At 42.0% G+C, this 19,063-nt stretch overlaps 1 protein-coding gene across 1 annotated transcript in view; it reads right to left on the minus strand.

Annotated features, from left to right (window-relative positions):
• Positions 1-623, minus strand: part of MCU (mitochondrial calcium uniporter) — a 168,975-nt gene extending 168,352 nt beyond the window's left edge. The window contains exon 1 of the mRNA XM_072628224.1: positions 443-623. Within this exon, the coding sequence (XP_072484325.1) occupies positions 443-589 (147 nt within the window). The 5' untranslated portion in view covers positions 590-623. The remainder of the gene's footprint in view (positions 1-442) is intronic.
• Positions 624-19,063: the final 18,440 nt, after the last annotated feature.

Here is a 19,063-nt window from a genome sequence, read left to right on the forward strand (position 1 = left end):
CGGGGGGACGCGCCGGCTCTCCTCTTTGGGGCAGCGCCCCCTGGGCAGCTCTCCTGGGGCGGCGGGCAGCGGGCGGCACAACTTGCACCGGGCTGCGGCGGCTCCGGCAGGGCGCCGTCCGTGCCCCGTCCCTTCCCCGCCCCGCTGTTCCCGGGCTGCGGGCACATCCCCGGCGCGCCGCCCCTCCTCCTGCAACCCGTTTCCTCCTTCCCTCCCTCCCTGCGCCGCCCGCCGCGGCCGCAGCCGCCTGAAGGGCACCGCGGTCCCTCAGCCGCCACCCGGCCCCGGCCCGCGGCGAGTTGGGGGAAGTCGCCCGCTGCCCCAGCGGCCGGCCGGCCTGCCCGCCAGTCCGCCCGCCCGGCGGCCGTGGCTCCCCAGCCCAGCCCAGCCCAGCCCAGCCCCGCCCCGCCCCCAGCCCCGGCTCCCGGGCGCGCTCCCTCACCGTCCGGTGGTGCTGCTGGTGCCGGGGGCGGCTGACGCCCAGCCCGGGGAAGCAGCCGGCAGTCAGCGCCCCGCAGCCGCCGGCGCCCCCGCCGCCGCCCCGGGAGGAAAGGAGCAGCAGGAGCGATCTACCTGCGGCGGCCGCCATCTCTCAACTGGAAGCGGCGCCGACCTAGGCAGCGCAGCGGACGGCCGGGGCGGGGCTAAAGCCCGCCATTCACTCGCGCCGGGCCAACTGCCGGACTCGCTCGTGTGTGGGAGGCGGGGCTTCGCCATGAGCCCAATCGGAAGCCGGCAGGGCAACATTGGAGGCTGTCAGTTTCCACCCGAGTTACCTATAGTGGGACATGGTCAATTACGGGCAAATTCTAGGGAAGCGGTAATTGGCACCCAAGCCCCCTGAACAGCCTCTGTAGCCCCGCAAGGCTTCTCAAGCGTAGAGCCATGCTCAGGATTACCGAGGTAAGAAGGAAACGTTTGGCAGAGCTCTGCAATGGGTGCATTTCCTAAGTTGGGGGGAAAAAGGCACCAATAAAACTAATCATTAACTAGGTATGCAGTGGTTCTTTATGACATACCCATTACTAGCAGTCGTTATAGATGGCATTTTAATCCATTGGCGTCATGGAGTCATGCCACAGCGATCTGTAATGTAGGAGAGGTAGGAACACGATTAAGATGTCAGGGCACAGACTGAGTACCGACCATTCCCGGGAGTCAGACTTGGACGTTTTCAAAGGCTTGGTTCGGTTTTTTGCAGTTCCTTTGCATCCCTGTACAAGAAACTCCCTAGGAGCCGTGTGACACTGGACGTACCGTGTGCTCAAGGAACTAAAGAAAAGCAGTATAAAAACACGAAAAGTAATAGCTATTTGTAAAGATTTAAAAATACATATATACAATTTCCACATAACCGACATATAACTAAAATGATAAATTTGGATCAATTATTAATCACTTCCTCTTGCATCTAGCCTAGAGTCTTGTACCTTCTGGGGGAGTTCAATAAATATTATTGAGTGAATGATGTCTGTCACCTCAAGTGAAAAGTTCACAGTGAATAAAGATGAGTGAGAGGCTGCATAACAAATTCCTTGAAAGGAGATTTTAGTCTTGAAATGTTCCTTGGGAGGGGATTTCCTGCTGTCAGCCTATTATTTTGAGCTAGAGCTTTCCTGCTCCTCTTTAAAAATATGTAGCAAGAAAATACTCAGGAAGACAAATGAGAGCATCCATCTGCATTTTGGAAAGTCTCTGGTTTCATTGCCTAAGTGATGATTATTTTTCTTTAAGACCTTCATATACAATTGTAATATGCAGGTAGAACCCACATTCTTGAGGCTATAGATAAACTCTGACCAAGAAATAGATCATGAATTTTATGAAGGGTAAGAAGGCTGGCTTCTCAAAATGGGTGCATGATGCTCCTCACCAAGAGGTATTTTACGTTGCAAAACAATGGAACTTGAGATTGCAGGCCTGTAACTGCCACACCACAGCTGGTGCCAGCTGTCTGTCTATGACAGAAATTTGGAGGTCTGTCATATTCCCAGACCAACTCCATTTTAGACTCTTCTCAGCCCAGAGGACTTATCTCAACTGCATGTAAAGTCTTAATCCTGCTGGTTGATTTCTCCTCCACTCCCTGTTCCTTATAGGTTGCTGCAGTATTTTTAAATTTACCCTGCTCTAGCCAAGCCCAAATAGGAATGTGGAGCTATGTTTACCACTCCTATTTCTAGCTGTTTTTTTTCCCCAATAGTATTAGCTTTCCCCTATTTCTCCATGTATGGAAATTCATATTTTAATCTGTCATACTGACATTTGGATCTGTACATTTGCAAGAATGCCCTGGTAAGTGGACAAGAGAACTGAAGGGAATCTCCAAAAAGACCTTTTAGTTGTTGTTCAGTCATGTCTGACTCTTCCCAACCCCATTTGGGGTTTTCTTGGCAAAGATACTGTAGTGGTTTGCCATTTCCTTCTCCAGCTCATTTTACAGATGAGGAAACGGAGGCAAACAGGGTTTGGTGATTTGTCCAGGGTCACACAGCTACTAAGTGTCTGAGGCCAGATTTGAACTCAGGAAGATGAGTCTTCCTGACTCCAGGCCCAATGCTGTGTGCACTATGGCACCACCTAGCTGCCCTAGGATCTTACCTACCTTAAAAAAAACAATGTCTTTTGTATGTTACAGAGGGCCTACTTTGGAGTCAAAAGGTCTGGGTTCTATATTGTCAGACACTGACTGTGTGGTCATGAGCAAATCACTTAGTCTCTCAAAGCCTAGTTTCCTCATCTGTAAAGTGGATTTTATACAAGTTTATACAAGTTAGTGCCAAAGCTGAACTACAACCTAGTTCTCATGAATCAAGAATTGTATTTTTTTGAATACAACTTCCATTGTGAAAAAAAGTGAGTGTGGTTACGCTTCACTTGTCCAGAGATCAATTTTCTATTGATTTTATCCATCTAGAACACAGGGCTAAATGGGAAAGTAACTAGGGAAAACATCTGTGAGCTTTTGAAGTAGCAATCTCTGAACATGGCTATTTTACCCCTTAGGACATCGCAGATGGATGATCACAAATGGATGTCAATTGATTGGGTTCAAATTCTAGTTTTGCTATACTTACCCATGTGACTATGGGCAAGTCACCTCTCTGGACCTCAGTTCCTTTTCTGTAAATTGAGGTAGCTGGATTTGATCACCAATTAGCCCCCTTACATTCTAAATCTGACAGAAGGCTGTTGTGAGAAAAGTGCTACCTAATGTGAATTACTGTTAGGATAAAATAATGGAAGAACGTAAGACATGGAGTGAACAGATATCTAGGTCAAAATCTTGGCTCTGACATTTACTAGTCATGTCACTCTGATTCTCACTTAACCTTTATGAATCTCTGTTTCCTCATCTGGAAAGTGGGGTAACAATATTTATAATATCTATCTCACAGAGGTATTATGAAGGGATAACCTTGTAAACTTTTAAAGAGTTTTGTGTTATTATCAGGTTATGGAACATGCAGGAGGTTCTAGAGATTATGGTGCTAGATTAAGAGTCATAAAGTCCTGCATTCATATCCTCCTTGTTCCTCCTCCCACGTAGTTACTGGCAAGATCACAATGGACAACAGCAAATGTTAGCCAATGTTCTAATAGCATAAGTTATAGATGCTTCCATTTGTCTTGTTTGGGTGATTTTGCACAAAGTAGAAATCACGGGTCATGGATGCCATCATGGGAAAATGCAACCAGGAATGCACTGTTGATGGGCTGTGTGTTTCTACAGACAGCTAGCTCACTTGGCTGGCACATTATGTTCATGAGCTAGTAACTACAGTTCAATACCAGTAAGAGCCAATTAGCTAAACAACAGAGAATCTCTGTACTGTGACAACCACAAACTGAACCCCTGCCTTCAGCTGATTGGTCAGACAGCACACAAACAACAGCCACTGTTGACAAGGGGAAATAAGTGAGATACTGCAAGTGATTTGGAAGGAACAGTCTCTCACTGTAAGGAGGCACCTCAAAGTGCATGACCTCCTGAGGACTTGCTGGTAATGTCATCTTCCTGTGTGGAGTATTCTGGGCTGGTCCCACTTCAGGTCAGCCCTCTGATGGGTGAGACGCTTGCAGCTCACTCAGGGATTTACTTAGCGATAGCTGGAGAAGGCTATTCAGCAAAAGTAGGTAATGAGGATTCAGCTTGAGTGAGCTCCTCTACTTGAGTTACCCATCATTATCCACCAGCCAAGCATCAAAATGCCCCTAGAACTCCCCATGGCTGCTTCATACTCAGGTGATGAGGAAGTGATAGGAACACTCTGAGCTCTGAGCCAACCAAGTCTCCAGGAAGGTCTCCATACCTCTTAAGGAAAAACTAATCTAACTTAAATGGAGGGAGGGGTTAGGAATTGCTACTACCTTGACGGCAAGGTCCTTCTAGAGGACTCTGTCACTTAAATGACTTTAGGGCTCTCATTGGTTAATCCTGACCTCCAGTACTCAGGAAACCTGATAGAGGCAAGATTAAAGAAGGAAGAGAAGAAAACTAAAAAGCAGAATCATAGCAAAAGAAAAACAAAAACAAATAATGTAACAGCTTACTGAAAGAATGACTGAATCTGAGAGAAGGACAGAGTCCCAGGTCTAAATAATTGAGAGCCATGGGGTGGGTGATACCACATCTCTGCAGTTCACAGTGGGTCTCTCCATATAAAAAGCATGAACATAAGCAGGGTAAGCACCTGTGACATCAGTGCTACATACAGCAAAGATGATGACGTTGTCTGCATAGACAGCGATCCTCATGAGAGGTAAGGGAGAATTGTCCTGTGATGCCACCCACCAGGACCTCCCGGTTCTTGGAAGTCTTATGGGAGTAATAAAAAAATCTTTGCCCCATGGGAGACTCCTAAGGAGCTGCCCCCTACCCCGTTCTTCTGTGGAAATAATAAGAAGGGGCCATGTCATATTTACATGACTATAAAGAGTGGGCTACAGGGGCCTGCTTTTTTCCATTGCATGTGCTGGTGCATACACAGTGGGCTGTCACTATGAGCGGGGGCTGATCCACTGGGCCCTGTGTCTCTGCCCACTGCCCAGCGCTTTCTGCTGCTGCTAGGACCCCCGCCTCTACCTGCTGACCAGTTATGTCTGCTGCCACTAGAGCCCATGTTTTTGCCGGCTGCCCTCTCTGCCAGGGTTAACTGTTCCTCCCTGGGCTAGAGCAGGAGATCTGCACTACTAGGGCCTGAGCTCTCCTGCCCTATTCTGGGACAGGGTGTCACTGTGGGCCTGAGCACTACTGTGGCTCATCCCCAGACTCTCCCCTAATCTGAGAGGCCCAACTCCAGTGTCACCACTCTGCTACCCTCAGCAGGAGCAAGAGTACTGTACTACTACTTCAAAAACCAGATTCTGCTTTCCCACATTAGGAGAAAGGCAAAAGTAACAAAGTCAGAAATGGGCCTGTACCAGGCTCTAGTTTCCATGGCTGTGGAGGTTGAGGAAATGCTTCTAGGGTCTTCCTTTGGTGCTTTTCAGGGGTCAGGGAGAAAAAATTACTGTTTGCAGTTTGGGCCTAAGAAAGGAAACCTTTTACACTTAGGCAGTACCCTTGCCTATCTTCAGCTAATTAAATGGGCCACGAATGGCACATTTTCCCTATCCCCAATTTCAGAAATTTCCCTGGGCTCCAGGGAGAATCTAGCATCATCTCTTCAAGGTCCTCCCTCAGTGTCCACACCAAGGAATGGCAGCACAAGAGGACAGTGTGGCAAAATGGCAGTGTCTCACCTTCCAAACTGAAAAACAAAAGTCCAACAGTCCCCTCAGCACAGTTGTTAGACAATCCTAACATGCCAGAGAATTTTTTTCTGAAAAATTCATCACTGTTGCTATCCCTCAATCTCTCCCCCACCAACCCCCTCCCACCCCACAACAGCTGGGGATGTCTATATACAACAACCAGAATGGGGACCGTTGGTTCAGCTGAATTATCATTTTCAAAAAGTCATTCAAAACCCAACAATTCACACAAATATTTAAAGCTGATAAGGTCGGTCTTTTAGGAAGCTTCCCCCAAGGCAATTGCGTACAGATAACCATTGGCAATACAAAGGTACACAGTCTCAGCAAAGGCTGAGCTCAACTATTACTTCTGAATTTATCCTTTTTTAATGAAAGGAAAATATTTCTCAATCCCAACGATGTCAATCCCCCTCCAGGCCACGTTGAAACTGAGCCGAGTTCTGAGGAGATCCCCCTGTAGGATTTAGGAAGCCTAAATTACTGGAAGGCCCAATAAAACAGGAGGTGGTTTTTTGTTTAACGGCGATTATCTTCAAGATAAAATTATAAAGCACACAGGACAAACTCATAGTGGTGTCTCCTTGCTGAATGCCACAGACATTTTACTCTCTGATCTCCCATCTCACAGTAATTAACCACCATCTCTAGAAGCACCACCAGAAGTATGAAGGGCAATTGGGTTAGTCTTTGTCTGTACTTCCCCATCTCCCACTTTGGTAAGCTCACTGGGTTCCAATCTTGCAAGACTATACTAATGGTTCTGGGTTGGTTCTGACATTGGCTAGACCTCTGATAGTTTAGGTTTGATACTGGAACAAAATGAGACACTTGCAGGACATTCAATAGTTAATGAAAAGAGATTTACTTAGCCCAAAGCAGGAGAGAGGTATTCTGCAAAGAACGGTATTGAAGATACCTGGAGGGGATTCAGCTGAGTGAGCTCCTCTACTTGAGTTACCCATCATGATTCACCAGTCAAGCATCAAAATGGCCCTGGAACTCTCCATGGTTGCTTTGTACTCAGATGATGAGGAAGTGATAGCAACATTCTGAGCCCTCTGAGCCAACCAAGTCTCAAGAAGGTCTCCATACTTCTTATGGAAAAACTAATCTAACTTGCATGGAGGGAGGGGTTAGGATATTGCTCCTACTACATAAAGAAAAGCAATTTAAGCAGAATTGCAACCAGCAGAGGTATAAAGATAAATTGTGGTGGCTGAGGCAAGAAGAATGAACTACACCAGGTGTGGGGGACCTGTAGCCTTGAGGCCACATGTGGCCCTCTAGGTCCTCAAGTGTGGCCCTTTGAGTGAATCCAGATTCTTTTGCTCTAAATTGGAGGTCAACATGAAGGGCCACACTTGAGGACCCAGAGGGCCACACATGGCCTCAAGGTCGCAGGTTCCCCACCCCTGAACTATACTCTCAAATTGACTTTTGCAGATAAATGCAGTTGGGAAGACAGAGAACATGTAATGCTGCATGACCAATGTTGACTGGGTGAATCTGAGTTTTTTAGTGGAGAGAGCAAGACAGGACACAAGTCAAAGTGAAACTCTACTGGGATGTGAATGCTGGAGTTATGAAGCTTGCCAACAGATAGCTTTCTATTTTAACTAATAATTCCTGCTAACTAGTCACTAAACTTTGTCATTTCTTAACACCCTCAAAATTTTAGAGTTACCTCTACCCTAGTTATAAGTCTAATAGCTGACATGTTGCAGAACCATTAAGATATGTCAGCCAAAATCTCCATAGCACCATAACTGGGCATAAGAATCATAGGTTGGTTCTTTTTTTTTTTTTTAAGTCGGAAGTAATCAAAACAGATGTCCTGGAGTATTTCCTTAAGACACAGAATCCAAAGCCAAATCTACAAGTATGACTCATTTAGAGTCATATGTAGAGTTGTCTTAACAACCCTGAAAGTCATAATCATTGATGAATCAGAGATCTATGTTCCTATATAGAGATATACTCAGAAGTCTGGACAGGCATCTCTACTACTTTATAGCTTTATGGCCCCTGTGTAGTGGTATGGATATTACTTTAAGCAATACAAGCAATTCCTAAAGATGCAAATGGCAGCAGATGGAGAGAAGTAGAAGGAAGACCTGGACTGAGCATGAAGCATTCATCAGGCACTACAGACTTGTCCAGCGCTCTGGACTAGTTTAGCTTTGCTTATTTCATTTCTTCTGCCTTCATTGTTTTCTAGGTACTATCTCTCCCATGTCTTTGAATCCCTCCAAATCTGCCATCTGCCATCTCTCATCATCTCTCACTAATGCCTATTTCCTTAACTCTCCCCAGTCTCTAGAACAGCCAGGGCTTTTCTCCCATATTTTATTTTCTAGATGGTTCCTCTAAAGCCCATTAAGGTGGGCTTGGATATCCTTCACCTTCAAGAGAGAAACTGAGAAAATAATCATCACTTTTTGTCTCCTCCCGCCTTTATGCTCTATATCTATCCCTTCTTACTTTCTTTTCATAAACACCTTCCAAACCACCCACTCCTTCTCTCCACAATCTTGAATTTCCTCCACATTTCTTTCCTGGTCCTTTGACTACTTTCCCCAGCCCTACAAAAGAGTGTTAACAAGTGTATACCACCACTGTGCATCCAATTAAAACTCCCTAGACGCTTCTAGATGCTGGGAGCTCTCTGACCTGACTTCCAAAGGATAAGCTTTTGGGCCTGCTTTGCCTTAAGCTTCACCATCAGGCTTTGGGGGCTGCTCATGACACAATAACACTGGCAGTGTGGCCACGGCCAGAAGGATTAGAGATGGACCAGACCCATGCACAGGGTCCAGATCAAAGGGCTTTAATTACTTTGGACTGAGTCAGAAGACCTAGATTCTCATCCTAGCCCTGTGACTCTGGATAACTCACTTCACCTGTCTAGTCCTCACTTTATTCATGTATAAAAGGAGGGGTTTGGGTGAAAGGAAAAGATCCCTAGGGTCCAGTTCTAAATTCATTCTCCTTTGACCTCAGCAGGACTCTGGTAGTGTCTGAGAATGCTAGAGGTCTGAAGGAAGGGGCATGCTCTCCTTTATATACTTGATTTGTTTGAAGTAAGCTCTGTCTACTATTTACTCTCTAAGTAGGAGCTAGGATGCATTTTATCTTTTTATTTCAGCCTCAGAGGGACAAGGCATTTAATCTGTGTGCAAATAGTCCATACCTCCCAAAGGCTCACAGACTCAGTTCAGGCTGCTGGAGACCCAAGAAAATGAAGGAACTTTTCTCAGGCCAGTCCTTGGAAAACACAGAGGCAGCGTGGTATAGGGAATAGAGAGCTGACAAGATCTGGATTCAAGTCCCTCCCCTGGCACATTCTGACTGTGTAGTTCTGGACAAGTTAGTGCTCTATGTAGTTACAGTGAAAATGCTGACCTGCACTTAGACAGAGGGAACTTCCTCACGTGGGACTTCCTTATACCAGTGAAATCACAAGAGCTCTCTCTGTTTTGGGAAAATAATGAAGTAGAGAGTTGGTCTTAAACACTTTACTTCTTACCTGTGTCATTTTGGGAGAGTCACTGAATCACAGTACAGTGAAAAGTCATCTGGTTTTGGACATCCTGGTTTTGCCCCCTTGGTACCATTGTGACCTCAGCCCTGTGAATCTCAGTTTTCCTAGGTACAAAATGAAGCATTTAGACTAGGTGATCTCTAAATTGCAGATTCACAGAATCTTAGAGCTGGAAGGAACCTCGGAAGTCAATAGTACAACTTGTAACTCAACCGCGATCCCATTTTCGATATTGCGGGTGGAAGCTCCCCTCCAGTAAGAGGATCATAAAATTCAGAATTCAAAGGAACGTTAGAGGTCATGGATCATAGATTTAGAGCCAGAAGAGAACTGAGACCAGCTAGCCTATTTTATAGATAAGGAAAATGAGGGCCAGGGAGTATTATCCAATATCCCTCTTGGAGAGAGGTGAGGGAATGAGCATCCAGCTTGTCCCTCCCCTGATACACTACTTGCTGGACAAGCAAGGTCCTGTTTTGTGCCTCATAAAGGGAAAACATTACAGCCTCTTTCGGTCCAGGTGGGCATTTTCTCAGATCAAATACCTATCCATGCTAAAAGGAGGCTAGCCAATTTGATGTAGTATATAGAACTCTCTTCATATATATCCTATATATGCAACCATAACAAATACTGCTGTTGATAATTTGGTATATATGATACTTTTCTTTCTGTCTTTGACAACTCTGAGTTAAATGCCTGGCAGTGTTATGTGCTAGTCAAATGACATGGACATCTTAGTTACTTTGTTTTGGCATAATTACAAATTGCTTTCCAGTTATCAACCCCCTTATTTTACAATAAATCAACCACAAGCTTTTATGGAGCACTCATGTGCTAGACACTATGGTAGATAGTGGGCTACAGATACAAAAGTGAAAGACCTTTCCCTCCAAGAGTTTATAAATAAGCTTCAGGAAGCAACATTTGCATATATATAGGTGGGGTGCTTTTTTCAGTTGTGTTCTACTCTTTGTGGCCCCATTTAGGGTTTTCTTGGCAAAAAAAAAAAAACTCAATTGGTTTGCTATTTCCTTCTCCAGTTCACTTTACAGATGAGGAAACTGAGTCAAACAGGGTTAAGTGACTTTCCCAGGGTCACACAGCTAGAAGGATTTGAGGCCAGATTTGAACTTAAGAAAATGAGTCTTCCCAACTCTAAGTACAGTCGGTACCCATATGTAGATGGAAAATAACCTAGAATGACTACAATGGCATCTCTACTTGGAGGATTTTAGAGAGAAGATGGCATCCCTCCATATGAATAGGCAGCTGCTTCTGGAAGAACCCTCATGATATATAAAGTAAATGCTTAGAGAGAGTTATAGTGACTGCTACCATTTACATAATAGATGAAAAGCAATTTGGAGGAAAAAGGACCAGCAGCTAGCGGGACCAGGAAGTTAAGACCAAGCACAGTTAAATGATTAGACCACTCTAACTGCCCTATAAAATGGACTAGACTATATCATCCACATTTCTTTTACTCTAAGTGATTTATGACCTTTTCGAGCCTGCATGATTGGAATCTCTTAACAGAAACAGGGAATTTTAATTGGAGCTAAGACAGTAGTATAGAGATAATGAATTTGGATCAGGACTTAAACTTGAGGTGCCAACAGGTCAACCAGATAAATTTGATTATAATAATTTTAATAATAGTGATAATGTTATTTCACATATATGCAGTATTTTATACTTTATGGTTATAATTTGGAGCTTTCCTAACTACCAGGGCAACTGATCATTGGGCACAAAAAAGGCAGGCAATAATAGCTCATAAGAGTGCAACAGCTCCTCTCTGACTCTGAAGTGTCTATATGCAGCAGATCAACACTTGGGACTGACCATTTCTATGGCAGAATTGTTGTGAAAATGCTCTAAATCACTAATAATTAGGAAATACAAATCTGAGGAAGTAAATCTTCATACCCATCAGGTTGGCAATGTTGATGAAAAAAGAAAAATGCCAAATCCTGGAGGGGCTATAGGAAAACAGGTCCAGGAAGGCACTTTTGGTGGATCTGTGAACTGATCAAGTCATCCTGGAAAGCGATTTGGTACCACGTCCAAAAAGTTATTAAGCTGTGCATGCCCTTTAGCCACAGTGATATTAGTGCTAGGTACCCAAAGAGATCAAAGGAAGAGGAAAAAGAATTCATAGCTACAAAGATGTTTACGGTAGCTCTTTTTGTGGTAGTAAAGAATATGAAACAAATGGGATGTCCATTAACTGGGGCATGACTGAGCGAGTGATAGTATATCAATGTGATAGAAGATTACTATGCTCCAAGAAATGATCAAGAGGATCATTTTAGAGAAACCTGGGAAGGTTTATATGAACTGATGCAGAGTGAAGATTTATGCAATATCAACAATATTGTAAAGACAAAAAACTTCAAAAGACTCAGCAACTCTAATTAACACACTGACCAACCACAATTGCAGAGGTCTCCTGAACATGTTACCTGTCTCTTGATAGAGAGGTGCCATATTCAGAGTGTAGATTGAGGCATATTTTGTTTTGGACATGGCAAATGTGGGAATCTGTTTTGCTTGGTTATATGTGTTTTTGTAACAAGAGTTTTGTTTTTCTTGCTTTCTCAGGAAAAGGAAAAGCAGGAGAAGATGAGGATCTTCATTTTGAAAAGAATTTTAAATAAAATACACAGAATAGAATAGAAAGATATTCAGAAATAGACAGAAGCTGCACAGCTTTGAAAGTAACGTGTTGGATTTTTTAAAATTAAGTTATATGTACTAGAGATTCACAGTTTTGCATAGAATTCTCTTTCCTGCATATTTTGTAGTGGGAAATGTTCTCTAATTTGGGTCATCACTAAGTTCAGAATAAAAAAATATAAAAGAAATAATAACAAATTAAAAATACTTTCTTGTAGAAGGAAAAGGGTGAGGTAGGTGAAATCTCTTCTTAGAGGAACATGGTGCCCCTGGGAATCTGTTGTTTCCTAGGTGGCCTTCCATGTTTGTTTCAGCGTTCCCTTGTGTTGTGAATGTCCCTGGGGAACTATTGTGTGCTTCCTACATGTAGATGCCTAAAGACTTGAACATAGAAAACACTAAAGATTTTGGAGAATGAAGAATCCATGTTACAAGGTTAGCGAAAGCTGCATCCTTGACAATACATCTTCTGAGTCTTTCCTTATATTTTGGGGTGTGCCTGCATCAGAAGTTGTGGGACCCTGAAAGTGCAGAAAGGTTAAGAGACTTACCGATGAGGTCCATAGCCAGAGAGGAACAGCAGAAAATAGATTTCTTGATTTTGTTCTGTGTTCTCTCCAGTATGCCACTGTTTTTCAGAAGGTCAGGGGAAAGTTAGAATTATGGACCTGGGCAAAATCAATCAGTGTTGGAGTTTCTGAAGGTAGATAGGTACACTATTACACTATTGGTGGAGCTATGGATTGGTCCAAACATCCCGGAAATAAAAGTCCCAAATATACCAAAAAACTTATAGGAATAATTTTTCTGGTACTGAAAAACTACAAATAATGTGGATGCCCACTGACCAGGAAATGGTAGAATAAACTGTGCAATATGAATGTAAGATACCACTATTATGCCAAAAATAATAATGAATGTGAGGAATCCAGAGAGACATGAGAAGAATTGTATAAGCCAACACAGATCAAAGTTAGCAGAAACAGGGGAATAATGTGTACAAATGATTACAGTAGTATAACCCACAAAAAATACCATTAAAATACTTCAAAATTTGAATTACTTGCAATAATCAATCTTGGTTCTAGAGAACAAATGATAAAATACATTTCTTTCTTCTTGGTAGAGAGTAGGAGACCATGGACACAAGATGCTGCATACATTGTCATTTTGTTCTTCATTTTTGCTGAACTATTTTTCTTTGTTATAGGGGAAGGTTTATAGCTGGGGTATGGGGGTAGAGTAGGGGAAGGTAGGTTGTTGAATGACTGTAATTTAAAAACCAAATAGCCCCAATAAATAGTTTTTAGAGGTAAGTCTGGAGCTCAGGAAAGTGATTGGATTTGGAAGTCATAAATGTGATCGTTGAAGCTCTGGATGAGATAATTTCTGATGTGCTACTTCCCTGCTCAGAAACCTTCAATGGTTCCCTATTGCCTTTAGTATGAAATCATACTCTTTAGCCTTGCTTTTGAGACAATCTACAGTGTGGCCCCAACTTACCTTTCCATCCTTATTTCCCATTGCTGTCCTTCACCCTCTCTACCTTCCTTCCAGCCAAGTTGGACAAGTAGCTGGTACCTCAACTCAACATTCTATCTTTGTCCTCCATTCATTTTTGTAATCTCCTCCTCCATGAGGGGAAATGCACTCCCTCTTCATTGTCACAGAATCCTTCACTTCCTCCTCAAAGCTCGGTTCAGACTCAGCTTCTTCTGAGAAGCCTTCCCTGATGCTTGTACAGTTGATAAGTTCAAAATTACTTTGTATGTTCTTGCTTGTGTATCCCCTCTGCAGAATATAAACTCTTTTAGGGTAGGGACTGATTCATTTTTGTCTTTCTATCCAAAGCACTTAATATAGTGCCCTACACATAGTAGAAATAATAAGTGTTGGTGGAATTGAACTACCAAGGAAGAGAGGAGAGAAGAGAAGAGGACCAAAGATAGACCCTTCAAGAATGTCTTCATTTAGGGGGCAATGGAAGCCAGTCAAGATGGAGGAGTGGTTAAAGAGAGAGACATAGACACACAAAGAGACAGTGAGACAGAAACAGAGGAGGACCAGCATGGTGAAATATCACTGATCTGAAGGAAGAAAGAAGAGGGATGACCAACAGAATCATATGTCACTGAAAAGTCCAAGGAAAATATCTCTTATTACCAAATGCGCTGGCCTTCAAGAGAGCAGGTACTGTAGTGCAGGTGGGGTGAAAGCCAGACTACAGACTTAGTATTAATGAACATGGAGAAAATAGAGGCATCGAATATAGACATTGCCTTTGAGAAGTTTGGCAGTGAAAGGAAGTAGAAAGATAGCAAGAGGAAAGGATCAATGGGGGTGTTTTAGGATTAGAAATACTTGATAATGCTTATCAAGTGAAAGAAGAGTCGCCCCTAAAGAATGAGAGACTGAGAATGCACAAAAAAGAGGGGAAAACTGATGGAGCAAAGTCCTAGGTGGGAAGGAAACAAAGCAGGCGTGAGAAGGAATAAAGAGCACTAGCCGTAGAAAGCAGGAGGAGTATCTCCTGATGTAAGATACAAGAGAAGGAAAACATGAATATAGAGAAAAATATTTAGGGCTGGAGAAGAGGAAACCAAAGACAATGTTCAATGGCTTCTGTTTTCTGAGTAAAATAGGAGGCACATTCATCTACCAAGGATGAGAGATTAAAGACCATAGGAAAACTCTGGGATACAAATTAAGAGAAATGATTAGAGATTGTCAAAGAAGTGAATTAAAAGACTGCCAAGAAACAATGGGGACAGAGTTATAGTTGGATAGCAGAAAAATGTTATTTAAATGTGAGCTAGAGTGAAAAAGGCAAAAAAGAAGACTGGATTGAGAGGAATGAGGTAACTCTTCTACTTAATATTGAGTGACCTAATTATGACAGTTAAGTTCTTTGGGCCTCAGTTTCTTCATCTGTTAAAATGAGGAGTTAGAAGGTTAGAAGACTTATCACAAACAGTCAGACATGACTGAACAATTATACAACATCAACAACCAGAAGGTGCCTTCTGGTTCACACGGGATAATTCTAAGGCCGTAAAATAATAAGAGTCTAAGGGGTAAGACTACTCAAGGATCTATCACAGGGTGTTAAGGAGACTGAGGGTAAAACTGGTCTTTGTGAGGGGCCAGAGGCCTGATAAGCTACTTTAAAAATCAGACAAGACCAGAAAAAAATCACAGAGGGGCAGGACTGCTTTGAAAACTATAAGTTGAATTTATCACATAATTTAAAAAGAAAAGCAAGCTGTACATAATAGAGACCTGCAGTTTTATGTACAAATCTTTTTCTGATCTACTAAGAGTATAGAAATAGTCAAGACAAGAAGTATTATTTATCAATCAGTAAACATTTATTAAGAACTTACTACATACTAGGAATTGTGCTAAACACTGGGAATATGAATAAAAACACAAAGGAAAACAGTCTCTTCCCACGAAGACTACTTAAAAAGGAAAGGGGGTAGAAATGGAAACACCCAGTGTATGGCATAGTTCAGAGAGTGCCAACAGTCAAGAGCATAATCTAGAGAAGAATAAAGACATGGGCATCCTCCTTCAAATGGAAATTCTGAGAAGAACCAGCCAATCAGAGCTACAGAGGAAGAAGATGTTTCCAATGTGTGAAATCCAGGAGTGACATGAGCTTTAAGCATAAATGGTACCTTCTGTGGCATGGTAGAGAAAGCTAGGAGTACAGGCCGGAGAGAAATGTTTTGTTATTTTTAAGTGTAGAATGTAAATATGTATGCATATGTATACACACATACATGTGCACATATACATATATAATATTTAATTGAGCCAAGATTTCTCTTCTCTCAAGCAGTGTTCATGGCTACCATTGCTGATTTTGAAAGAGCTGAATGGTAGATGATAGAGAGGGTCATGTCTTTTGGAGGCATAAAGAAAAAAAAATTTAAATTTGAATACTTTCTGATTTCACGAGAATTTCATCTAAGAGAATAAAGAAAGAGAAAGAAAAAAACTTAAAATGTGGTAAAGACAGTTTGGAAGCACAGAGAGGGGAAGTCAGAAGACTGTTCAAAGAGACTAATCATTAACAAACATTTCTCAATTAGGGACGAAGAAAAAAACATTCTAGCTTAAAGGAAAGATACCTGTCAAAATTTGAAAGTGGTTGTCATCTAAAATCTGGCACATGGGTGAGAGTTCAAAATCATGTTCATCAAATCAGAAGCTGGGGTGGAGTGGACACTGCCTATATTATAAATGGAGTAATTTTCCAAATTGTCCCTGCTACTACCTCTACCATTTTAATCTTTGCTTAAAATGCTTACCAGCCTTGATTTTATTATTTCATTTTGGGGTCCTAACCAATTATTGCATTGCAGAGATAATTCCCAGCTTATAAATTCCCTCTATTGATACAAGTGAACAACTCATCTGTAACTTACCGTCTTAAAGAGTTTCCAAGAATCAGTGAGAGGTTAAATGACTAGCCACAAGGCTAGTCCATGTATGTACAGAGACAGGATGTAAACTTGGGTCATCCTGGCTCAAACAGGCACTTTGTTCACTTTGTCTGGTTGTTTCCCAAGCTTGCTTTACCACTCACACTTTTTGTAGTGCAATATAAAGATATAACTTAGAGGAAAAGTGCCTTTTTTTTCAAAGATAACTACTACATTTGTAAATATAAAATATTTTGTATTTTACATAAATATATTAATATCAATAATATATAATAAATAACAATCAATAAATATATTTGTGTAAATATAAATACAAAATTCATTCTTAGCTCTTAGCAGCAGACTGGATTTGGCTGCTGTGATGCCGTTTGCTGAATTCCTGTATTAGAACGTCAGTCCTTTTACCCTTGGTATGTAACCATACTTCACGTTTTCTTCGTTAAAATGAAAAAAAAAAAACCAACCAACTTCAACCAGTGAATCCCAATTACATTTCTAAATTGAACACAGGTAGGAAAACTTATAGATGCGCCCATAATCACACAACCAATCTCTGGCAAAGCTGGGGTTCCTATTAGTCATTTATAGCTGACAGTTCTTTTTCTAGATATTTCTCCTTTGGAGAAGTGATGGAAGAAGACAGCCCTTCTATTCCTTGGTGTCCTGATGTTTCAAGATGTATACATCAAATGTAAATGAGGCTTCTGAGGCCATGCAGATTCCTGGATAGAATCCAGGACTGTGTGAAAAGGCTGGTCAGGATCCAGGTATGGTTTGTGGTGTCAACCACATAGGTCCCATGATCTATCCAACCAAATTATGTTTTTCATTTAGCAAGAATGGAAAAACATTATGTGCCTCAGTAACTCCCTTGGATTTATTTCTAAAGTCATTGGTCATTGAGATCTCTGTTACTGAAGAGAATTCCCATTCTGGGAATTACCTGGAGTAACAAATCACAGATCACCACCACCAGAATATCAAAGATTATTCTAGAGGAGAAACTACTAGATCAGACTTTTAAAGTCCTTTGGAAATAATGGCACGGTTTTTACCTCAACTATAGACCTAACCTAAGAGAATTAAACAAGCTAGCAAATATTCTAAGGTTGTTTTAAAGTCTGCCTCTGCTATTTTTCCTATCAGCTTGGAGAAACACATAGACATAAATGACTTCTCAAGTTGCTAGCATTGACCCTTCTGGATTTCCCCAGGTCAAAGAATGACTCTCATTAAATCAGATTTTATGGGAGCCTAGTAAGAAGGAGGCCACTTTTGGAAATGAAATATGTTCCCTCTAAACAAATTCCTGGTTGGTTATTATGGAAATATGCCCTTTAAAGTGACCTGAAAATGTTTTCTTCATTTTCTTTTAAAAAATTGAATATTTTATTGTGACAGTATTGGCTGTCCCTGCAAATTTAGGTAAATCATATAGCAGGTGTTCCTTTTTTGAATGGGGAGCAGGGGAAGAGAGGAGTACTAAGAAAGTGAAAGAACCTTAAGTGGGGCAGTCAATTATCAACTCCTTCCCTACTTAGCTAGACTGTTTATTAGTGCTGTCCCACACCCTGCATGCAACAAGACAGCTGTCTTTAAAAGTCAGGACAACTAGGACATTCCTGGACTATAGCATCATAGATTTAGAGGTAGAAGGGAATTTAGAGATCATCTAGTCCAATCTTATTCATTCCTTCATTCAATAAGCATTTGTTAAGCACCTACTATGTGCCAGGTGTTACGGGGACAGGACTTACCCTCAACAAGCTCACATTTTATTATATCATATTACCTTCTAGTCTATTAACTCCCTTATTTTATAGATGAGAATACCAACATCCAGAGAATGACATGATTTGCCCAAGGACACAGAGGTAGGCAAAGTGGCATAGTGGATAGAATGCCAGGCCTGAGATCAGTAACGCCTGAGTTCAAATCCAGCCTCAGATACTTATTAGCTGTGTGACCCTGGGCAAGTCGCTTAATCGTGCTTGCCTCGGTTTCCTCATTTGTAAAATGAGCTAGAGAAAGAAATGGCAAACCACTCTAGTATCTTTGCCAGGAAAATCCCTAATGGGATCACAAAGAGTTGGACACAACTGAAGATGACTGAACAATAACACAGATGCTGAACTAGATCCTGAACCTTGGGCTTTGGTCCCTTGACCCTAAATTCCAGATCCTTCTCACTACATTGTTTTGCCTCCCATAGATTTTTGGGGTGAGTAAAGAGATCGCCTGAAATTTGTGAGACCCTGAAACCCTGGAAAAAAGCATATCTAACCTAGCATATCTAACCTAAGCATTTCATATGAGGTCACATTTCCCAAAAGTCAGGGGAATATCTTCCGTGCATAGAGATGGCTCCACTAACCCAAGTGTGACCACAGGAACAATTTCTTATTTTAAATGTTCTAGAATTTTAGTGTAGATCCTGGGACACTCCCCTCCCACATGTGAAGGTTCCAGACAAGCAACTCCAGATTTAAGATTCTCCATGGGGCTGAGTCCAATGAAAGACAAGATTCATGGTTCCCAACTGACATGCTTAAGTCTAGTAATGGGGAAAAGAACATAAGTAAAAAGCAAAGTTATTTTAAAATGAAGTAGTAATAGAATAACTTTCTCA

This window comes from Notamacropus eugenii, chromosome 1, assembly GCF_028372415.1.
Source record: "Notamacropus eugenii isolate mMacEug1 chromosome 1, mMacEug1.pri_v2, whole genome shotgun sequence".
Lineage (NCBI taxonomy): Eukaryota > Metazoa > Chordata > Mammalia > Diprotodontia > Macropodidae > Notamacropus > Notamacropus eugenii.